The 18975-nt window shown below is 47.3% G+C and overlaps 1 protein-coding gene across 1 annotated transcript in view; it reads right to left on the bottom strand.

Annotated features, from left to right (window-relative positions):
• Positions 1-16754, bottom strand: part of GPATCH1 (G-patch domain containing 1) — a 49594-nt gene extending 32840 nt beyond the window's left edge. Inside the window, exons 1-7 of the mRNA XM_019016675.4 lie at positions 16339-16754; positions 9305-9439; positions 6714-6799; positions 4070-4230; positions 3320-3417; positions 1793-1851; positions 1164-1403 (exon numbers count right to left, since the gene is read on the bottom strand). Of these exons, the coding sequence (XP_018872220.3) occupies positions 1164-1403; positions 1793-1851; positions 3320-3417; positions 4070-4230; positions 6714-6799; positions 9305-9439; positions 16339-16411 (852 nt within the window). The 5' untranslated portion in view covers positions 16412-16754. The remainder of the gene's footprint in view (positions 1-1163; positions 1404-1792; positions 1852-3319; positions 3418-4069; positions 4231-6713; positions 6800-9304; positions 9440-16338) is intronic.
• Positions 16755-18975: the final 2221 nt, after the last annotated feature.

Here is an 18975-nt window from a genome sequence, read left to right as displayed (position 1 = left end):
ATTGACCAACGCACACACAAGTTTTCTAGAAAACAGTGACCAGAGGTGAATGCCATGTCCCTACTGCCAACACTGCCCTCCAGTCCCCACAACAGCCATGGCTCCAGGTCCCAGCACAGGAAGAGGAGTGGAGAACAAAGCCAAGCAGCAGTGCAGGGGTGGAAATGTGGCTTCCAAGAGGAGAAAGGAAGAAATGTTCATCAACTGATCAGTGCGGCCTGGGCCAACGCTGGTGGCTGGGGTCTAAGGGCCGCTGCTACTCTACTGCCCGCTGGAAGAACTCCTACTCTCTGCGGAAAGGAGCCTCTAACAAGTAGCATTTTTGTTTAAAAGACTGAAAAAAAAACACGTTTATAAAAAGAAAAGGTGGGCCGGGCGCAGTGGCTCACGCCTGTAATCCCAGCACTTTGGGAGGCCGAGGCGGGTGGATCACCTGAGGTCAGGAGTTCAAGACCAGCCTGACCAACATGGAGAAACCCCATCTCTACTAAAAATACAAAATTAGCCGGGGTGGTGGCGCATGCCTGTAATCTCAGCTAGTCGGGAGGCTGAGGCAGGAGAATCGCTTCAACCCGGGAGGTGGAGGTTGCAGTGAGCCGAGATCGCGCCATTGCACTCCAGCCTGGGCAACAAGAGTGAAACTCTGTCTCAAAAAAAAAAAAAAAAGAAAGAAAGAAAAGGTGGCCAGGCGCAGTGGCTCATGCCTGTAATCCCAGCACTTTGGGAGGCCGAGGCAGGTGGATCATCTGAAGTCAGGAGTTCGAGACTAGCCTGGCCAACATGGTGAAACCCCGTCTCTACTAAAAATACAAAAATTAGTCGGGCATGGTGGCACACGCCTATAATCCCAGCTATTCAGGAGGCTGAGGCAGGAGAATCACTTGAACCCAGGAGACAGAGGTTGCAGTAAGCCAAGATCGCACCACTGCACTCCAGCCTGGGTAACAGAGTGAAACCCCGTCTCAAAAAAAAAACAGAAACGGTAATAATGAAATGGCAAAGTCACCATTTTAAAAATGCATTTTAAGAAAGAATCTTTGACCTGATTCCACTTGAGGATTAGGGGGAAAAAAAGAAAATAAAGAACCTCTAAAAAGAAGAAAGAAAGAAAGTAGACTCATTTATCAATGACTCCCCCTTTATAAAATAGAAAATAATTTTACCTGGCCTGAAATTCCCAATTTTCTCCCTTTATTCAGTCCAATTTCTCCAAGATCGCCAGCTCTCTCAGAACCACCACTGAAAAGATTAAAATGTTCTCCCGAAGTTCCAAACAGTGCCTGGTGGGGATCCAGGCCCTTGTAAGCCAGACCATGCACATTATCTTTAGGTGTGAAATCCACAGGTGTGACATCTTTGGGTGCAAAGGTCACATTATCAGGCAAGTAGTCATCATCTTCACCCTATTTCCGTTTAAAGTGGAATTAAGGTGAGTCACTGAATGATGCAAAGTAAACCCACAAAATACTAATTGAAAACGCAGTGATTAATGCCACACAGAACAATGAGCAAACTTTCATTGGTGCTGTTACAAATGACTAAATCACTTTCCGGCACAAAAGATGCTAACACCAACTCCATTTCATGAAGCTGAACAGACCTGGGTATCTGTGGTGCTGGCATGTTGCTGAATATGTATGCTGATATAATGAGGATAGCTTTAGGGTATGAGTATTTCACTGTGTAGTTATTGGATCTGATTTCTAAAATTGTCTCCAACCCTAAAATTTCACAGTCATAAAGAAACAGGTGCTGTTGTACCAAAGTGAAGGTCAGTCAGACCGTGCAATACCTCAGATCCTTCCGAGCTTCCAGGGGGTAATGCACAGCCATAGATTTTGACTCCAGGATCTAGAAAAGAGATTTCAAATGCAATAGTCATGAGTGACTACAAATAGAAAACCCCGACCAGGCCGGGCGCGGTGGATCACACCTGTAATCCCAGAGGCTGAGGTGAGAGGATCGCTTGAGCCCAGGAGTTCAAGACCAGCCTGGGTAACATAGTGAGATTCCGCCTCCACAAAAAATTTAAAAAAAAAAATGGCTGGGCGCAGCGGCTCATGCCTGTAATCCCAGTACTTTGGGAGGCTGAGGCGGGGTGGATCACGAGGTCGGGAGTTGGAGACCAGCCTGACCAACATGGAGAAACCCCGTCTCTACAAAAAATACAAAAAAAATAGCCAGGCATGGTGGCGCAAGCCTGTAATCCCAGCTACTCAGGAGGGTGAGGCAGAAGAATCGCTTGAACCGGGAGGCAGAGGTTGCAGTGAGCCGAGATCGCGCATTGTACTTCAGCCTGGGCAGCAAGAGCGAAACTCCATCTCAAAAAAAAAAAAAAAAAAACTCACTGATAACTCTTCAGAGGTACATGGGTACATTTATAAAATGTGCTACAGCATTACGGTGAGAGGCAGATAACTGGGAATTGTTTTAGAAACAGGGTCTCACCCTGTCACCCAGGCTGAAGTACAGCGGCATGATCATAGCTCACTGTAGCCTCAACCTTCTGGACTAAAGCCATCCTCCCACCTCACTCTCCTGAGTTGTAGCTGGGACTACAGGTGCGCTCCACCACACCTGGCTAATTTTGGTATATTTGGTAGAGGCAGGGTTTCACCGTGTTGCCCAGGCTGGTCTCAAACACCTGGGCTCAAAGATCCTCTCACCTCAGCATCCCAAAGTGCCAGGATTATGGGTATGAGTCACTGCACCCAGCCAGGAATCATTTTCTACCAGCACCTCCCCTACCTAGCAGTAATGTGCTCAGTGAGTAACCAATACTGCCGCACGGCATGAGGAACCCAAAAGAAATGACCGTTGCCCTCAAAGAGTCACTTACAGTCTGGCTGGGGAGACTTAGGGCAAGAAATAAGGAACAAGTAATAATGTTAAACTGTGACAGCTTGGGGGAGGGTAGGAAACATGAACTCTCACATGCTGCTGGCAGAAGCATAAACTAGCACAGCCTTTCTGGAAGCTGTCATGCGTTACACATAAAAAGCCTTAGAAGACACACATACCACTGGGCCCAGCTATTTTGTTTATTGGAATTTGCTCAGGCAATCCTCAGCCTGGGCCTGGGCAACATGGCAAAACCCCGTCTCTACAAAAAATTAGCCTGGCGTAGTGGCACATGCCTGTGGTCCCAGCTACTTGCGGGGCTAACGTGGAAGGATCACTTGAGCCCAGGAGGTCAAGGCTGCAGTACGCCGGGATCGCACCACTGCACTCCAGCCTAGGCGACAGAGCAAGACCCTGTCTCAAAAAAAAAAAAAGTATGCTGCAGCAGTGATAACAGTTAATCAATTAACATACACACCAGGTTTCTGTCGGCGTGGCCGTCTCTTTACTCGAGGACCAACTCCTTGTCCTTCTTTCCAACCCATTTTTCTTAGCAATTCGAAACCAACAGATAATCTAGGATAGCAAGGCATTGAAAATGAACTTTTCAAAATAACATTAACAAAGAATATGAAATAAGCGGCTTCTGAGTTCCTGTTCAGTTCCTAGGCCTGTCTTGCCTGGGCCCTTGCCCTCACCCACATTACATCTGGCGTGACCCTGCCATTCCAGCCACAGCAGCCTGCACTGGGGTGCACACCTGAACTGGGGAAGTCAATCAGATGACCTGTCTCCTGGGCCTTTACGATGGGATCACAGGGACTCTAGACAGTCCTTGCTAAGCATGTGGCCTGGGAATCCCTGAAGGTCTAAGGCTGCCGTATCAGGCCACAAGCCCAGGAGCACAAGGAGATACACAGAAAGTGAGGGTAGAAGGAGGCAGACAGGAGCGAGGCTATAAGGTCTGGAGGGGTGGTGGGAGAAGTCACTGCAATTCCTAACAGCTCTCCAGCCTCTGAGAGCCCCAGCAGCACAGCTAGTGGCTGGAGTTCTTAATCTCTCCGTGCAATGACAGTGCAAGATCCTTTACGCAAAACCCCCTTTTTCACTTAGACTTTGAGCCTAAGAAGGCTTGTCTCACTTGCAATCAAACTATCCCTCAGCAAGAGAATCATACATATGCAAAACACCGGTGCTAAGATCATGACAGTCAGAAGGAAATGCTCACTTTGCTGGCGTTATGAGGTCATCAAGGAGGGTGGCTCCAGGAATAGGGGCAGTGGCAGCGGCCAACTGCCTAGCCTTTTCTCGTATTCTGTCTTTGGTTTTGGAGGCAAAATCGTCTGTGGTGACAATCGCTTTAGGTGCTATCCCAAATTCACTAAGATCCTTCAAAAAAATTCAAACAGAATTACATTATTTGGAAAGTGACTATACACAATACATCACATAGTTTTATTTCTGTTAAAAAAAAAAGTTAAAACTACAAAATTTAGTTCTGGATCAGCAGAGTGACAGACATACACACTGACTTTATTTTTTATTTATTTATTTTTTTGAGACAGAGTTTCTCTCTTTTGCCCAGGCCGGAGTGCAGTGGTGCAATCTGGGCTCACTGCAACCTCCGCCTCCCGGGTTCAAGTGATTCTCCTGCCTCAGCCTCCCAAGTAGCTGGGATTACAGGCACACACCACCATGCCTGGCTAACTTTTTGTGTTTTTAGTATAGATGGGGTTTCACTATGTTGGTCAGGCTGGTCTCGAACTCCTGACCTCAGGGGATCCACCCGCCTCGGCCTCCCAAAGTGCTGGGATTACAGGCATGAGCCACCGTGCCCCGCCTCACACTGACTTTAGAACCTCATCCTCACACAAGGTAAAGCCAGTGGCCAAGGGCAGGGCATGATAGTCGCTGCTCATTAGGGCCACCCCGAGCATGACCAAGCTGGGAAGACAGGAAGTAATGGCCGTGTTCTTCTCGACAGTATCTCAAAGGTCAGCGTGAAAGAGACAAAGCCTGGAGTTCCAGCCAGCAAGCATTCACAAGTGTGAGTGCCAGGCCTAGAGTCAGGTGCCTTTGCCTTTACTGGAGCAGATGTTGCTGGCTGCCTGTCCAACCATTGGCACATTTCCTCTTTCCTTGCAGAGTCCTGATGTTGTCTAGGCACCTGCCTTCCTCTGCACTGCCACACACTGCAGGAGTGGTACTCCCAGTGTTGGGAAGGCAGGATTACAAAGTGGGGCTTTGTGTCTTATCTAAGCCAGTCATTTTGATCCCACTTTCCTTGCCAGGGACTGCGTTAGGAATGGGCATGTAAAACAATTTGTGCAAGCAAATGTAGAGAAAATTCATGGTAGGACTTATATGAAAGGCTACTTTGCTTTTAAGAAAAGAGACTGCCAGGTGCGGTGGCTCACACCTGTAATCCCAGCACTTTGGGAGGCCGAGGTGGGTGGATCACCTGAGGTCAGGAGTCCGAGACCAGCCTGGCCGATATGGTGAAACCCCATCTCTACTAAAAATACAAAAATTAGCCAGGCATGGTGGTGCACACGCCTGTAATCCCAGCTACTCAGGGGAAGCTGAGGCAGGAGAATCACTTGAACCTGGCAAGCAGAGGTTGCAGTGAGCCGAGATAGCGCCACTGCACTCCAGCCTGGGCAACAGAGCAAAACTCCGTCTCAGGAAAAAAAAAAAAAAAAAAGAAAAGGGACCAAGAGGAAAGTTCTCTTGAACAACGTCATCCTGGATGTGCCACCTGGAACTACTACAGCCATTTTGCAATCATGAGGAGAGGTAGTATAAGGACAAGCTGCCAACAGAAGACTGAGAAGAGAGAGCCTGGGGTCTCAGCACATCTAGACTTCTTGCTACATGAGATGTTTCCTTCTAGATGATGCTACTCAAAAAAAGAATGAGACTTCCTTCCCTCTTACCTGCAGCCTCACACATGCTGATATAAATGTTTTATTTAATCTTTTTTTTCCTTCAACTTTTAAGTTCCAGGGTACATGTGCAGGATGTGCAGGTTTGTTACACAGATAAACGTGTGTCATGGAGGTTTGCTGCACAGATCAACCCATCACCTAGGTATTAAGCCCAGCATGCATTAGCTATTCTTCCTGATGCTCTCCCTCCCTATTTAATCTTTATCATGGGTGAATCCACGACCAGGTTTTAAGGTAGCAGAAGTTTAATTTTAGTGCAGTCACTCACAGTTCTTTACTGCAGTGTGCCTGAGAGTTACTGTGGAAAGCTGCAGACCCAGCACCATGGATACTGAGCTTTTGAGGCAATGGAGGCTTTTCTTTTTTTTTTTTTTTTGAGACGGAGTCTTGCTCTGTCGCCCAGGCTGGAGTGCAGTGGCGCAATCTCAGCTCACTGCAAGCTCTGCCTCCTGGGTTCACGCCATTCTCCTGCCTCAGCCTCCCGAGTAGCTGGGACTACAGGCGCCCGCCACCACACCCGGCTAATTTTTTGTATTTTGTTTAGTAGAGACGGGGTTTCACCGTGTTAGCCAGGATGGTCTTGATCTCCTGACCTTGTGATCCGCCCGTCTCGGCCTCCCAAAGTGCTGGGATTACAGGCGTGAGCCACCGCGCCCAGCCACAAGGCTTTTCAAGTAAATTGCCTATATATGACTTTCCCCTTACACTCTTGATTTTAGAAATTGGCCCCAGTATAAAATGCTCCTCCAATGAACAAGACTCTACTGATGTACAGGACACTGCACATCAAATACCTAAAAGATAAAGCCTTACAAACAAAGAGGAAATCGTACATTGGACCTTCTGGGGAGAGAGAAGGCACTTACAGCAACCAACTAGACCTGTCCCACCAGCTAATTGGCAATTAAAGTTTTGCACACGCACCTCTTCATCCATAAAATCTTCAGGACCAAGAACAGATTTGTCTGCTCTGTTCTGTCGTGAAGACACAAAGGTAGAGGGTGTCCATCCTGAAAAAAAAAGACTTTAGAACTTTACAATCCTAGAGAGTATTTGGGTCTATGAGTAAACGATTAAATAACATGTATGGACTTGAAATTCCCAATAACTATAAACTCTTAGCTACTTCCCATCTCAGTGCTTATATAGACGTAATTATTCCACATAAATTTCTTATTAATCCCTGTATCCCCTGATATAAAACTTAGTGGATACATTAAGGTTTCCCCATAAGAAAGTGAAACCAAGAGATATAGAATTACACATTGAAAGTTAAACTGTGAAATGAACACAAGCAGATCTGAGCTGACACATGCAAGGTCACCTTAAAATGCAGGACGTGAGACCAGCAACCTCCACTGGCATATTAACATATCTAAAGAAATGATGTCATCGCTTCTAGGCCTTTTGGCTAAGATCAAGTGTAAAGATATGATGTCAAGGTGTTTTAATCAGTCACAATGGATAAAGAGAGAGTAACAGAAGGAATCCAGGCAACATTCACAGTACCCTAGCCAAAGACTCAACCTGGCAGGTCCAAGGGCAATGGCTCTACCAGTCTCCCAGTTTCAACAGACACTGGAATCCTGTAACCAATGGCCTTGTTCCCTGACCACGGTTACCAAGCATGTGCCACGTCCACAAACAGGGAATGCTCTGGAGGTCACATATGTCTGTAACCTCTGCACATAAAGTTGTTTAGTTTTCTCTAAGAGGGTTGCACCTCCTTCCTGATTCTCTCCAAGGGCCCTGTGAGCTGAGGCATCTGGGGAAGGTCTACTCTCAGTAGGTGCACCACTGCACTAAAGCCTGGGCGACAGTGAGACCCTGTCTCAAAAAATAAATCAATTAATTAAATAAAATGGTAAGGCCGGGCATGGTGGCTGACGCCTGTAATCCCAGCACTTGGGGAAGCTGAGGCGGGTGTAACACTTGAGGTCAGGAGTTCGAGACCAGCCTGAACAACATGGTGAAACCCCATCTCTACTAAAATACAAAAATCAGCCGGGTGTGGTGGCGGGCACCTGTAGTCCTAGCTACTCGGGAGGCTGAGGCAGGAGAATCGCTTGAACCCAGGAGGCGGAGGTTGAAGTGAGCCGAGGTCATGCCATTGCACTCCAGCCTGGGCGACAGAGCAAGACTACATCTCAGGAAAAAAAAAAAAAAATTATAAAAGATCTAGCCCATCTTTTTCTTGATAATTGCTATGTGAATTAATCAGTTCATCTTCCATGCTCACTTTGGCAGCACATATAATAAAATCAGTTCATCTTCCATTCATAACTGAGATATAGAAAGCCATTTCAACCAGTTCAAAAAAATGCTTCTAGATTAATATATCTTAAAACATACAATACTTTAAACAACTTGGCATTTATAAAAGTATATAACATAAAATATTTAACTGACTTTTCCCCAGGTAGAGAGCACTGAGGAGCCAGTCTTGCTGTGGTCCCCAGTGTCTGAAGAGGGCACCTGGTGACTCTTCCCTCAGCACTAACGCCATGCTGGCTCCTTAACCTCTCTGACCCTTGGTGGCCCCATCTGCGAGATCCCTGTGACACCTGCCCTCCTCACTCACTCAGTCACGAGAGACAGTCAATGATTAACTGAAAGACTCTGTTTAAGAGTATTTCGTGAATGGCAAGACACAATAAAAACCAAAGTCATTATCATCATTTAATCATCTGATTAGGAGGTATGCATTTTTTTACAAAGTGGAAGAAAACTCTTTAACCATAAGGTTGCAATCAATGAACAAGATACAAGTTGACTCTGGAAACATCCAAATATCCAAAGAACACAAGAGGTTACAGTGTATGTTCAGAGAAAGCTGAGCACAGTGGCTCACACCTGTAATCCCAGCACTTTGGGAGGCCAAGACAGGCGGATCACTTGAGGCCAGGAGTTAGAGACCACACTGGCCAACATAGTGAAACCCTGTCTCCATAAAAATACAAAAAAATTAGCTGGGCATGGTGGCAGGCGCCTGTAATTCCACCTACTCGGGAGGCTGAGGCAGGAGAATCGCCTGAACCCGGGAGGCGGAGGTTGCAGTGAGCCAAGATAACACCACTGCCCTCCAGCCTGGGCAACAGTGCAAGACTCCATCGCAAAAAAAAAAAGCAAAGGTGGCCGGGTGCAGTGGCTCACACCTGCAATCCCAGCACTTTTGGAGGCCAAGGTGGGCAGATCACTCAAGGTCAAGACTTTGAGACCAGCCTGGCCAACATGGTGAAACTCCTGTCTCTACTAAAAGTATTTTTTTTAAAATTAGCCAGGCGTAGTGGCATGCGCCTGTAATCCCAGCTAATTGGAAGGCTGAGGCAGGAGAATCGCTTAACCCAGGAGGCGGAGGTTGCAGTAAGCCAAGATCACACAACAGCACTCCAGCCTGGGCAACACAGCGAGACTCTGTCTCAAAATTAAAAAAAAAAAAAAGCAAGGGTGAGGGAGAATCAATATTTTGATCATTTGCTTTAATGGTATAATAGCTACAATTAGGAAAATCATACCTTCTTTTGAGCCAACAGTATTGAAGTATCCAGCAGAGAAACCTCCGCTAAAGGCCCCGTGGAATCGTTTATACCTTCCTTTTTCATCTCTGACAGTCTGATCCTGAAGAGGGATTGGTTTCTTTGGTCTTTCACCTAAAAAAAAAAAAAAAAAAGTTTTTTAAATGAAAAAGAGAGGAGATGGTCGGTTCAAATTTAGGGAAAATGTCACTTTTTAAATATCATAAATTGTTTACTTCTTATAATTCAAATATAATCATTTAAATTGTTATTCCTAGACTTTACTACTTTATATAGCCTAGAAAACAATATATTTTATAAGCTTATGTAATAATGATTGCCCTCTTTTCCCACTAAATTCCATTACAAAACCTGGTCAACATGGCAAAATCCCGGCTCTACTAACAAATACAAAAATTAACCGGGCGTGGTGGCAGACGTCTGTAATCCCAGCTACTTAGGAGGCTGAGGCAGGAGAATCGCTTGAACCCAAGAGGTGGAGGTTGCAGTGAGCCGAGATCACACCACTGCACTCCAGCCTGGGAGACACAGCGAGACTTCTCCCCCCGCAAAAAAAAAAAAAAAAAAAAAAAAAAAAAAATTATAATGTCAGGAGAGTTCCGACGGATGAAATTGAAATCTCCTGGCTTCAAATGAAGGGCGCAGAAGCTGGGGTGGCACTTGGCAAGGAGAGATACACTTCCATACCTCTTCTAGAACTTCACACCATCCCTGAATCCGGCATTTTTCCTTTGGTATTGCCTATTTTCCCCGACTCCTAAGAGTTTCCTTAATTTCTGTGAATCTCCTGATTCCACAGTGTTCTTTAAACCTATTCCTTTTCCTACTTTGTTGAAAGGGCTGGGTTGAGACATCACACAAGCAAGGGAATTTAATCTAATACATTTTAGGCCTAGCCTAACAATTCCTTAGGTTTAAAGTCCCAGGTACTATGGCACAAATTACTGCCTCGTTTTATCAACTACAATTCAAAATCCTGAATTTATTTAAATTTTTTTAAAAATAAAAAAAATCAAGTTATTTTCAAAAGTTCACAAGAGGAAGTAGGTTATACAGTGGTTAAGGGTATGAGTTAAGGGTGAGAGTCACAGTGGAGTTTCAAGCCAACTCCGTTTACTAGCGCTGGACTTTGGTCAGCCTTGACTCTCTGTGCCTCAATTTACTTATCTGTAAAATAGAAATGGCATTAATGGTAACAGCTATTTCATGGAGTTGTTATGCAAATTAAATGCCTATAAAGTACTTAACAAGAAGAGGGAGACACAAGAAATACTTTATTTATTTATTTTTTTTTGAGATGCAGTCTCTATCACCCATGCTGGAGTGCAGTGGCATGATCTTGGCTCACTGCAACTTCTGCTTCCTGGGCTCAAGTGGTTCTCCTGCCTCAGCCTCCCAAGTAGCTGGGATTACAGGTGTGAGCGACCGCGTCCAGCCAAGAGCCCAGGTTTAAAGACCTAGAGATCTGAATTCAAATCCCCTTCTACTACTTGTTAAGATTTGTCATCAGCCTGGCGCAATGACTCATGCCTGTAATCCCAGCACTTTGAGAGGCTGAGGCGGGTGGATCACCTGAGGTCAGGAGTTTGAGAACAGCCTGGCCAACAGGGTGAAACCCCATCTCTACTAAGATACAAAAAATTAGCCAGGCATGGTGGCAGGCACCTGTAATCCCAACTACTCGGGAGGCTGAGGCAGATGAATCGCTTGAACCTAGGAGGAGGTTGCAGTGAGCCAAGATCATGCCATTGCACTCTAGCCTGGGTGACAGAGTGAGATTCTGTCTCAAAAAAAAAAAAAAAAAAATTTGTCGTCTTGAACAAGTTACTTCATCACTCTAAGCCTCAGCCTCCACAACTGTAAAATCAAGGTAATAAAGAAGCCCATCTTTGTAGGGTGGTAACAAGGATTAAATATCATACGTAAACAGCTGAGCACAGTCCCTGGCCATGGGGGAAATCAGTTAATATCAGCTACAATGTCTTTTCCCTCTAAAGGACTAAATTACAACTTGGGTCCCACAACCCAAGATGTTCACCATTTCATGGAAATGCAGTACACACACTACATTACTATATATGCACTTGGCATCATTCTTGGCTATGGCAGAGCTTCTCAATCTCAGCATATTTTGTGCTGGAGAATTCTTTGTTGCAGGGGAATGTTCTGTACATTGCAGGATGTTCAGCAGCATCCTGGGCCTATAGCAGCAGCTTATGCCCCACAGGCATGACAACCAAAAAGGTCTCCAGGCATTGCCAACTGTCCCACTGGGCTATGGTAAGAGGGAACAGGTGCTGCCAGTGCTTGGTGCTATTCTTGAGGTGCTTCTGATCTCGAAGGGGAGATAAGATCTGCAGACAACTGAGTGCAACCTGTGGCGGCAGATGATGAGGGCCAAGCAATGTGGCCAACTAGCTCCCACAGGTCTCCTGAACAGAAGGCACCACCTCTAACCAGTGACGGAACAACTCCAGAAAGGAGGTGGGTGGCATTTTAGCCAGGCCATGTCCTAATTACTGCTACTAATGACAACTAATTCCTTCCTTTAGTACATATCATCTCATTTATCATACCCTGATAAGGATACTGATTAAGTAACTTCCCTGAGACTCACTGCTAATAAGCACAAAGGTGAAACCAGATCTCAGCTCTGTCTCCAAGCCAGAGATGCCTCCTATACTGTTCCTTCCTCTCATTCCCTGACCAAAATTTCAACGAGCCCCTGGTTGGCTAATGGTTACATTTTTTTTAAAGGGTGGGGGAGTCAGGTGCAGTGGCTCACACCTGTAATCCCAGCACTTTGAGAGGCCCAGGTAGGAGTGGTTCGAGTCATTAGAAGCAGTGGTTTGAGACCAACCTGGGCAACATAGTGACGCAATGTTTAAAATTAGCCGGGCATGGTGGTATGCGCCTATAGTCCTGGTTACTGGGGGCTGGGGGGTGCTGAGCTGGGAGGATCGCTTGAGCCCAGGAGGCCAAGGCTGCAGTGAGCCATAATCATGCCACTGTAGTCCCGCCTGGGGGATAAAGCAAGACTGTCTCAAAAACAAAAACAAAAAGTTGATGAGGGCCTTGCCATGCAAGCAGCCCTTCTAGAGCCGGGGTATAGAAAACTGAACAAAACTCTGCTCCCGTTTTCAGGACACTCCAAGCCCAGCAGAGAAGACCTGCACATACTGGAGCACTTCTGACAATGAGAAGGTCTGCAACATCAGCCACCGTTAGGAATAAGCAGAATTTTGATAGCTGCAGATAGGGACACAGAGCCACTGACTCCCACCAGTAAACAGAAGGAGGGATAAAAGGGCAAAGTCGCTGGGCACAGTGGCCCATGCCTGTAATTCCAGCATTTTGGGAGGCCGAGGCAGGCGGATCACCTGAGGTCAGGAGTTCAAGACCAGCCTGGTCAACATCGTGAAACCCCGCCTCTACTAAAAATACAAAAATTAGCCAGGCGTGGTGACACGCGCCTGTAAGCTCAGCTACTCAAGAGGCTGAGGCAGGAGAATCGCTTGAACCTGGGAGGCGGTGGTTGCAGTGAGCAAAGATCGTGCCATTGCACTCCAGCTGGGAGGCAGAGCAAGACTCCATCTCAAAAAAAAAAAAAAAAAAGGGCAAGGTCAGGTGTATTAAGAAAGTCTAGTCTAACGGGAGGCCAAGGAACGAGCAGAAGATGGAACCAGAAAGGCGGACAGTGCAGGGGGCCTTGAACATGGTGCTGCAGGGTTTATGGTATGTCCTGGGGGCAAGGGAAGCCACGGTTAGTTTTAAGTGTGAGAGTCACAGCATCAAGGAGGAGAAAATTGGCCCTAAAATTAATCTGGGTATAGAATGAGCTGTAGATAAGAATTCTAGAACCAAGTGGAAGTGTCTAAGGAAAGAATAGGTAAGTATCTGGCCCCCTTCTTTCCAGATTAGAAGGCCTATGTGTCTATAAAGTTCAGCCACTGTCACTAGGCTCCCTGGTTAACTCTTAACTAATAAACCTTTCTGTCAGGGCCAGCAACTTTAATTAAAATAGAGTTCTCCTCTACCAATGCCTGTCTAACCTGTCACTAAAACTTCAAAGCAGGGAGTAAAAATAATTATTAGTCTAGTGTGTTATATTGTAAAATACAGACAGAGTGCATTTAAATTTCAAAGTGCTTAGAAAACTGGCTGGGCATGGTGGCTCATGCCTGTAATCCCAGCACTTTGGGAGGCCGAGGCAGGCAGATCACCTGAGGTCAGAAGTTCGAGTCCAGCCTGGCCAACGTGGTAAAACCCTGTGTCTACTAAAAATACAAAAATTAGCCAGGCATGGTGGCGGGCACCTATAATCCCAGCTACTCGGGAGGCTGAGGCTGGAGAATCCCTTGAACCAGGGAGGCAGAAGTTGTAGTGAGCCGAGATCGCGCCATTGCATGCCAGCCTGGGTGACAAGAGCGAAACTCTCAAAAAAAAGTGCTTAGAAGACAATGAATCAATCCTCAAAAACTTGTATTACTGAGAAGTTAAAGGATGTTTTTAGTCCAGAAAAACAAAGTCTACAAATCCATGTCCTTTCCTTCTACTTCAAAAGCAAGGTTGGGGGCCACACACAATGGCTCATGCCTGTAATTCCAGCACTTTGGGAGGTGAAGGCAGATGGATTGCTTGACCTAAGGACTTCAAGACCAGCCTGGCCAACATGGCGAAACCCTGTCTCTACTAAAAATACAAAAATTAGCCAGGCGTAGTGAAATGTACCTATAATCCCAGCTACTTGAGAGGCTGAGGCAGGAGAATCGCTTGAACCTGGAAGGCGGAGGTTGCAGTGAGCCGAGATCGCGCCACTGCACTCCAGCCTGGACAACAGAGCGAGACTCTGTCACAAAAAAAAAAAAAAAAAAAAAAAAACCATGGTTGGGGCCAGGCGTAGAGAGTCATGCCTATAATTCCAACACTTTAAGAAGCTGAGCTGGGAAGACTACTTGAGGCCAGGAGTTCAAGACCAGCCTGAGCAACACAGAAGGATCCTGTCTCTATTTTTTTTTTTTTTTTTTTTTGAGACAGAGTCTCGCTCTGTCGCCCAGGCTGGAGTGCAGTGGCGCCATCTTGGCTCACTGCAAGCTCTGCCTCCCAGTCTCATGCCATTCTCCCGCCTCAGCCTCCCGAGTAGCTGGGACTACAGGAGCCCGCCCCACCACACCCAGCTAATTTTTTTTTGTATTTTTAGTAGAGACGGGGTTTCACCGTGTTAGCCAGGATGGTTAGGATCTTCTGACTTTGTGATCTGCCCGCCTCGGCCTCCCAAAGTGCTGGGATTACAGGCGTGAGCCACCACGCTCGGCCTCATCTCTATTTTTAAAATAAAAAATGTTGGGCACTGTGGCTCATGCATGCAATCCAGCACTTTGGGAAGCCAAGGTGAGAGCATCGCTTGAGGTCAGGAGTTTGAAACCAGCATGGTCAACACAGCAAGACCCTGTCTCTACAAAAAAAGAACTTGGGATAGTAAGTGTAGAACAGAGATGTCTTAAGAAAATGCAACAGCTGACTTCAAACACATAAAAAGCATTCGGAAGACTAGCCTTTCTCAGCCTTTTGTTTCGTTTGTTTGTTTGTTTGTTACAGACAGAGTCTCACTACAATGCCCAGGCTGGTCTCAAACTCCTGACCTCAAGCGATCCTCCCACCTCAGCCTCCCAGAGTGCTGGGATTACAGGTGTGAACCACTGTGCCTGGCCCCTTTCTCAACCTTTTGTAAGCCGAGGGTAGAAGAAGGGCCAGTATCCAGCAGAAGTTTCCACCAGAACTGTTTGTAGGAAATAAAGGGGGCATAAGTGGAGATATCCCAGAAGTACAATCAACCTGGCAGGATGTGGTCAGGGTGAAAAAAGGGAGGGGACCCCCACCGACAGGAGGTCTGCAAATAAATTGTGGCCCAGTGATTCCACCATTCTTCCTCTGCCTTCCCTACAGGGCTAGCACAGCCAACAGCCCTTACTGGACACTCAATACATAACTTGCTGAACAAGGCAAGTCATTAAGTGGAACAGACCAGAAACACAGGAGAGAGAACCTTGATTCACCTTGCCCCTCACCCCCACATTCCACCAGCAAGTATGGTCAGCTCTGCTTTCAAAATATATCTCCACCCAGACCACTACACACCACCACCACTGCTAACTGTCCCATCCATGCCACCATCATCTCCTGACCTCTTTTTGCTAATCTTCCTGCTTCACTCTTACCCATCCCCAACCAGTGTATTCTCAACATCAAACATAGAATAACATTAAAAATTGGCCAAGCACAGTGGCTCAAGCCTGTAATCCCTGCACTTTGGGAGGCAGAAGCGAGAGGATCACTTGAAGTCAGGAGTTCAAGACCAGCCTGGGAAACAGAGCAAAACCCTGTCTCTAAAAATCATATATATATATATCCCTCCCTGTGTAATTTCCCATGACCCTAACCCTAACCCTAATCCTGCACTTAGTACAAGATCCAAACTCTTTACCCTACCAAGTAAGATCCAGCCCGTCAGCCCCTCTGACATTCTTTTCTACCTGTCTCCCCCGCTGTCGTCTGCTGCAACCATACCCGTCCTGCCTGCCCCTCAATTTCCTAAACTGGCTCCCACTTCAGGGCCTTTGCACTTTATGTTCCTTCTGCCTGAAATGCTTTCCCTCCAGATTTGCTCATGGTTGTCTTCTTCCTCGGTTTCAAGTCTGAGCTCAAACGTCCTCTCTCGGGGAAGACACTGCCTGAGCATCCCCCGCTCTCACACTAGCTATTCCGTCATTTTCTTGTTTCTAACTCGCCGCCCCCTTGTTCGGCCACGCTTGTGTCTCCCGTCCCTGTAAATCTCTCTCTGTCGCTGCAGAAGGTGAGCACCCCGAGAGCGCGGCTAACGCCTCCCTCGCCGCCGTGTTCCCAGCGCTGGGAACGATCTAACAACGGTCCAGCACCGACTTGTGCTTTTGTGGCCCGAATCCTGGGCCCTTGGCCTGTTTTCCACAGGCTCCGCCGGCCCACGCGGCCCGCACCTTCTTCCAGAGGCTCCAGCCCGGTCCCATAGCTGACCAGATCCTCTTCGCTGTCACTGTCCCGCGCCGCCATCCTGCTCTTCCGGGCCCCGCCCCCTCGCTACGGCGGCCTTGGCAGGCCAAACGCCTTTCCTCTTTCTCCTCCGCGAACCCTGGTGATGCTGGAAGGCTGGGTCCGCGGGTGGGGGAAGGTGTCCTAGCGGCCCGAGCCTGCGCTCCGGATTCTCAGGCCCATCCTATGGTAGGCCGTCCCAGGCAGGAGTCGCCTCGGAGGATTTGGCAGCCACGACATCCCATCCTAGCCCCGCGATGTGCGGGTGAGGAGGAGACTCCTGGCATAAGCTGGAAGCCACCCAACTGTTCCCTGCGAGGCGACACCGATGCCTGCCCAGCCCCCTACCCCCGTCCCTCGCACCAGCCCCCTGCCCTGGCAGCAGTCACTGCCCAGCCCCGTCCACTCCCACCGCCCACCCAGCCACCTCCAGGGAAATGGCTGAGCTCCCAGATTTCATGCTCGCCCCGTGGTGCTTCGCTTTATTTTTATTATTATTATTTTTTACTTTTATTTTGGGTTCAGGGGTACATGTGCAAGTTTGTTATATAGGTAAATTGCATGTCGCAAGGGATTTGGGTTACAGATTATTTCCTCCCCGGGTAATAAGCATAGTACCCAATAGGTAGTTTTTCCCATCCTCACCCTCCTCGTACCTTCCACCCTCAAGTAGGTCCACCCTCAAGTAGGCCCTGGTGTTATTACCTTTTTTTTTTTTTTTTTTTTTTTGAGACAGAGTCTCGCTCTGTCGCCCAGGCTGGAGTGCAGTGGCCGTGATCTCAGCTCACTGCAACCTCCGCCTCCCAGATTCAAGTGATTCTCCTGCCTCAGCCTCCTGATAGCTGGGATTATAAGCGTCCACCCCACCACGCTCTGCTAAATTTTTGTTTGTTTGGTTGGTTGGTTGGTTGTTGTGGTGGTTTTTTTTTTTTCTTGAGACAGAGTTTCACTCTTGTTGCCCAGGCTGGAGTGCAATGGCACGATCTCGGCTCACCTCAACCTCCGCCTCCCAGGTTCAAGCGATTCTCCTGCCTCAGCCTCCCTAGTAGGTGGGATTACAGGCATGCGCCACTATGTCTGGCTAATTTTGTATTTTTTTTTTTTTAGTAGAGACGGGGTTTGTCCATGTTGGTCAGGCTGGTCTCGAACTCCCCACCTCAGGCAATCCATCCACCTTGGCCTCCCAAAGTGCTGGGATTACAGATGTGAGCCACCGCGCCCGGCCATTTTTTTTTTTGTTTGTATTTTTAGTAGAGACTGGGTTTCACCATGTTGGCCAGGCTGGTCTTGAACTCCTGACCTCAAGTGATCCACCCTCCTCAGCCTCCCAAAGTGCTGGGATTACAGGCGTGAGCCACTGCGCCTGGCCCCTGTCATTCCCTTCTTTGTGTCCATGTGTGCTCAATGTTTAGCTCCCACTTATACGTGAGAACATGCAGTATTTGGTTTTCTGTTCCTGCATTAGTTTGTTTAGGATAATGGCCTCCAGCTGCATCTATGTTGCTGCAAAGGACATGGTCTTGTTGCTTCTTTTTTTTTTTTTGAGACGGAGTTTCGCTCTGTCCCCCAGGCACGCCATTCTCTTGCCTCAGCCTCCCGAGTAGCTGGCACTACAGGCGCCTGCCACCACGCCCAGCTAATTTTTTGTATTTTTAGTAGAGGCGGGGTTTCACCGTGTTAACCAGGATGGTCTCGATCTCCTGACCTCGTGATCCGCCCATCTCAGCCTCCCAAAGTGCTGGGATTACAGGCGTGAGCCACCGCGCCTGGCCAGTCTTGTTCTTTTTTTATGGCTGTGTAGTGTTCCATGGTGTATGTGGACCATATTTTCTTTATCCAGTCCACCGTTTGTGGGCATATAGGTTGGTTCCATGTCTCTGCTATTGTGAGTAGTGCCTCAATGAATATATGCATGCATTTGTCTTTATGGTAGAACAACTTATATTCCTTTGGGTATATACCCAGTAATGGGATTGCTGGGTCTAATGGTAGTTCTGTTTTAAGTTCTTCAGGAAATCTCCCAACTGCTTTCCAGTTGTAATTGTAATTTAATTGTAATTTTCTTTTTTTTTTTTTTTTAGTTTATTTTCTTTTAGACAGAGTCTCACTCTGTTGCCCAAGCTGGAGTGCAATGGTGCGATCTCGTCTCACTGCAACCTCCAACTCCTGGGTTCAAGCGATTCTCCTGCCTCAGCCTCCTGAGTAGCTGGGACTACAGGCGTGCGCCACCACACCTGGCTAATTTTTGTATTTTTTTAGTAGAGACGGGGTTTCGCAACGTTGGCAAGGCTGGTCTCAAACTTCTGACCTCAGGTGATCCACCCACCTCAGCCTCCCAAAGTGCTGGGATTATAGGCATGAGCCACCTTGCTCATAGATCCTCTTTAGACAGGGGATCTCTGTCTATAGAGACCCTGTCTCTAAGGGGGAAAAAAAAAAGATATGAAGCAATTAGCCAGGTTTAGTGACAGTACTTGGGAGGGTGAAACAGGAGGATCACTTGAGCCCAGGAATCAGAGGCCAGCCTGAGCAACATAGCAAGACCCTGTCTCTAACAACAACAACAAAAAGATATGGGATAATTC

The sequence above is a fragment of the Gorilla gorilla genome, chromosome 20, assembly GCF_029281585.2.
Source record: "Gorilla gorilla gorilla isolate KB3781 chromosome 20, NHGRI_mGorGor1-v2.1_pri, whole genome shotgun sequence".
Classification (NCBI taxonomy): Eukaryota; Metazoa; Chordata; class Mammalia; order Primates; family Hominidae; genus Gorilla; species Gorilla gorilla.
Note: the sequence above shows the minus strand (reverse complement) of the source record. Positions and strands in the feature narration are given on the sequence as shown.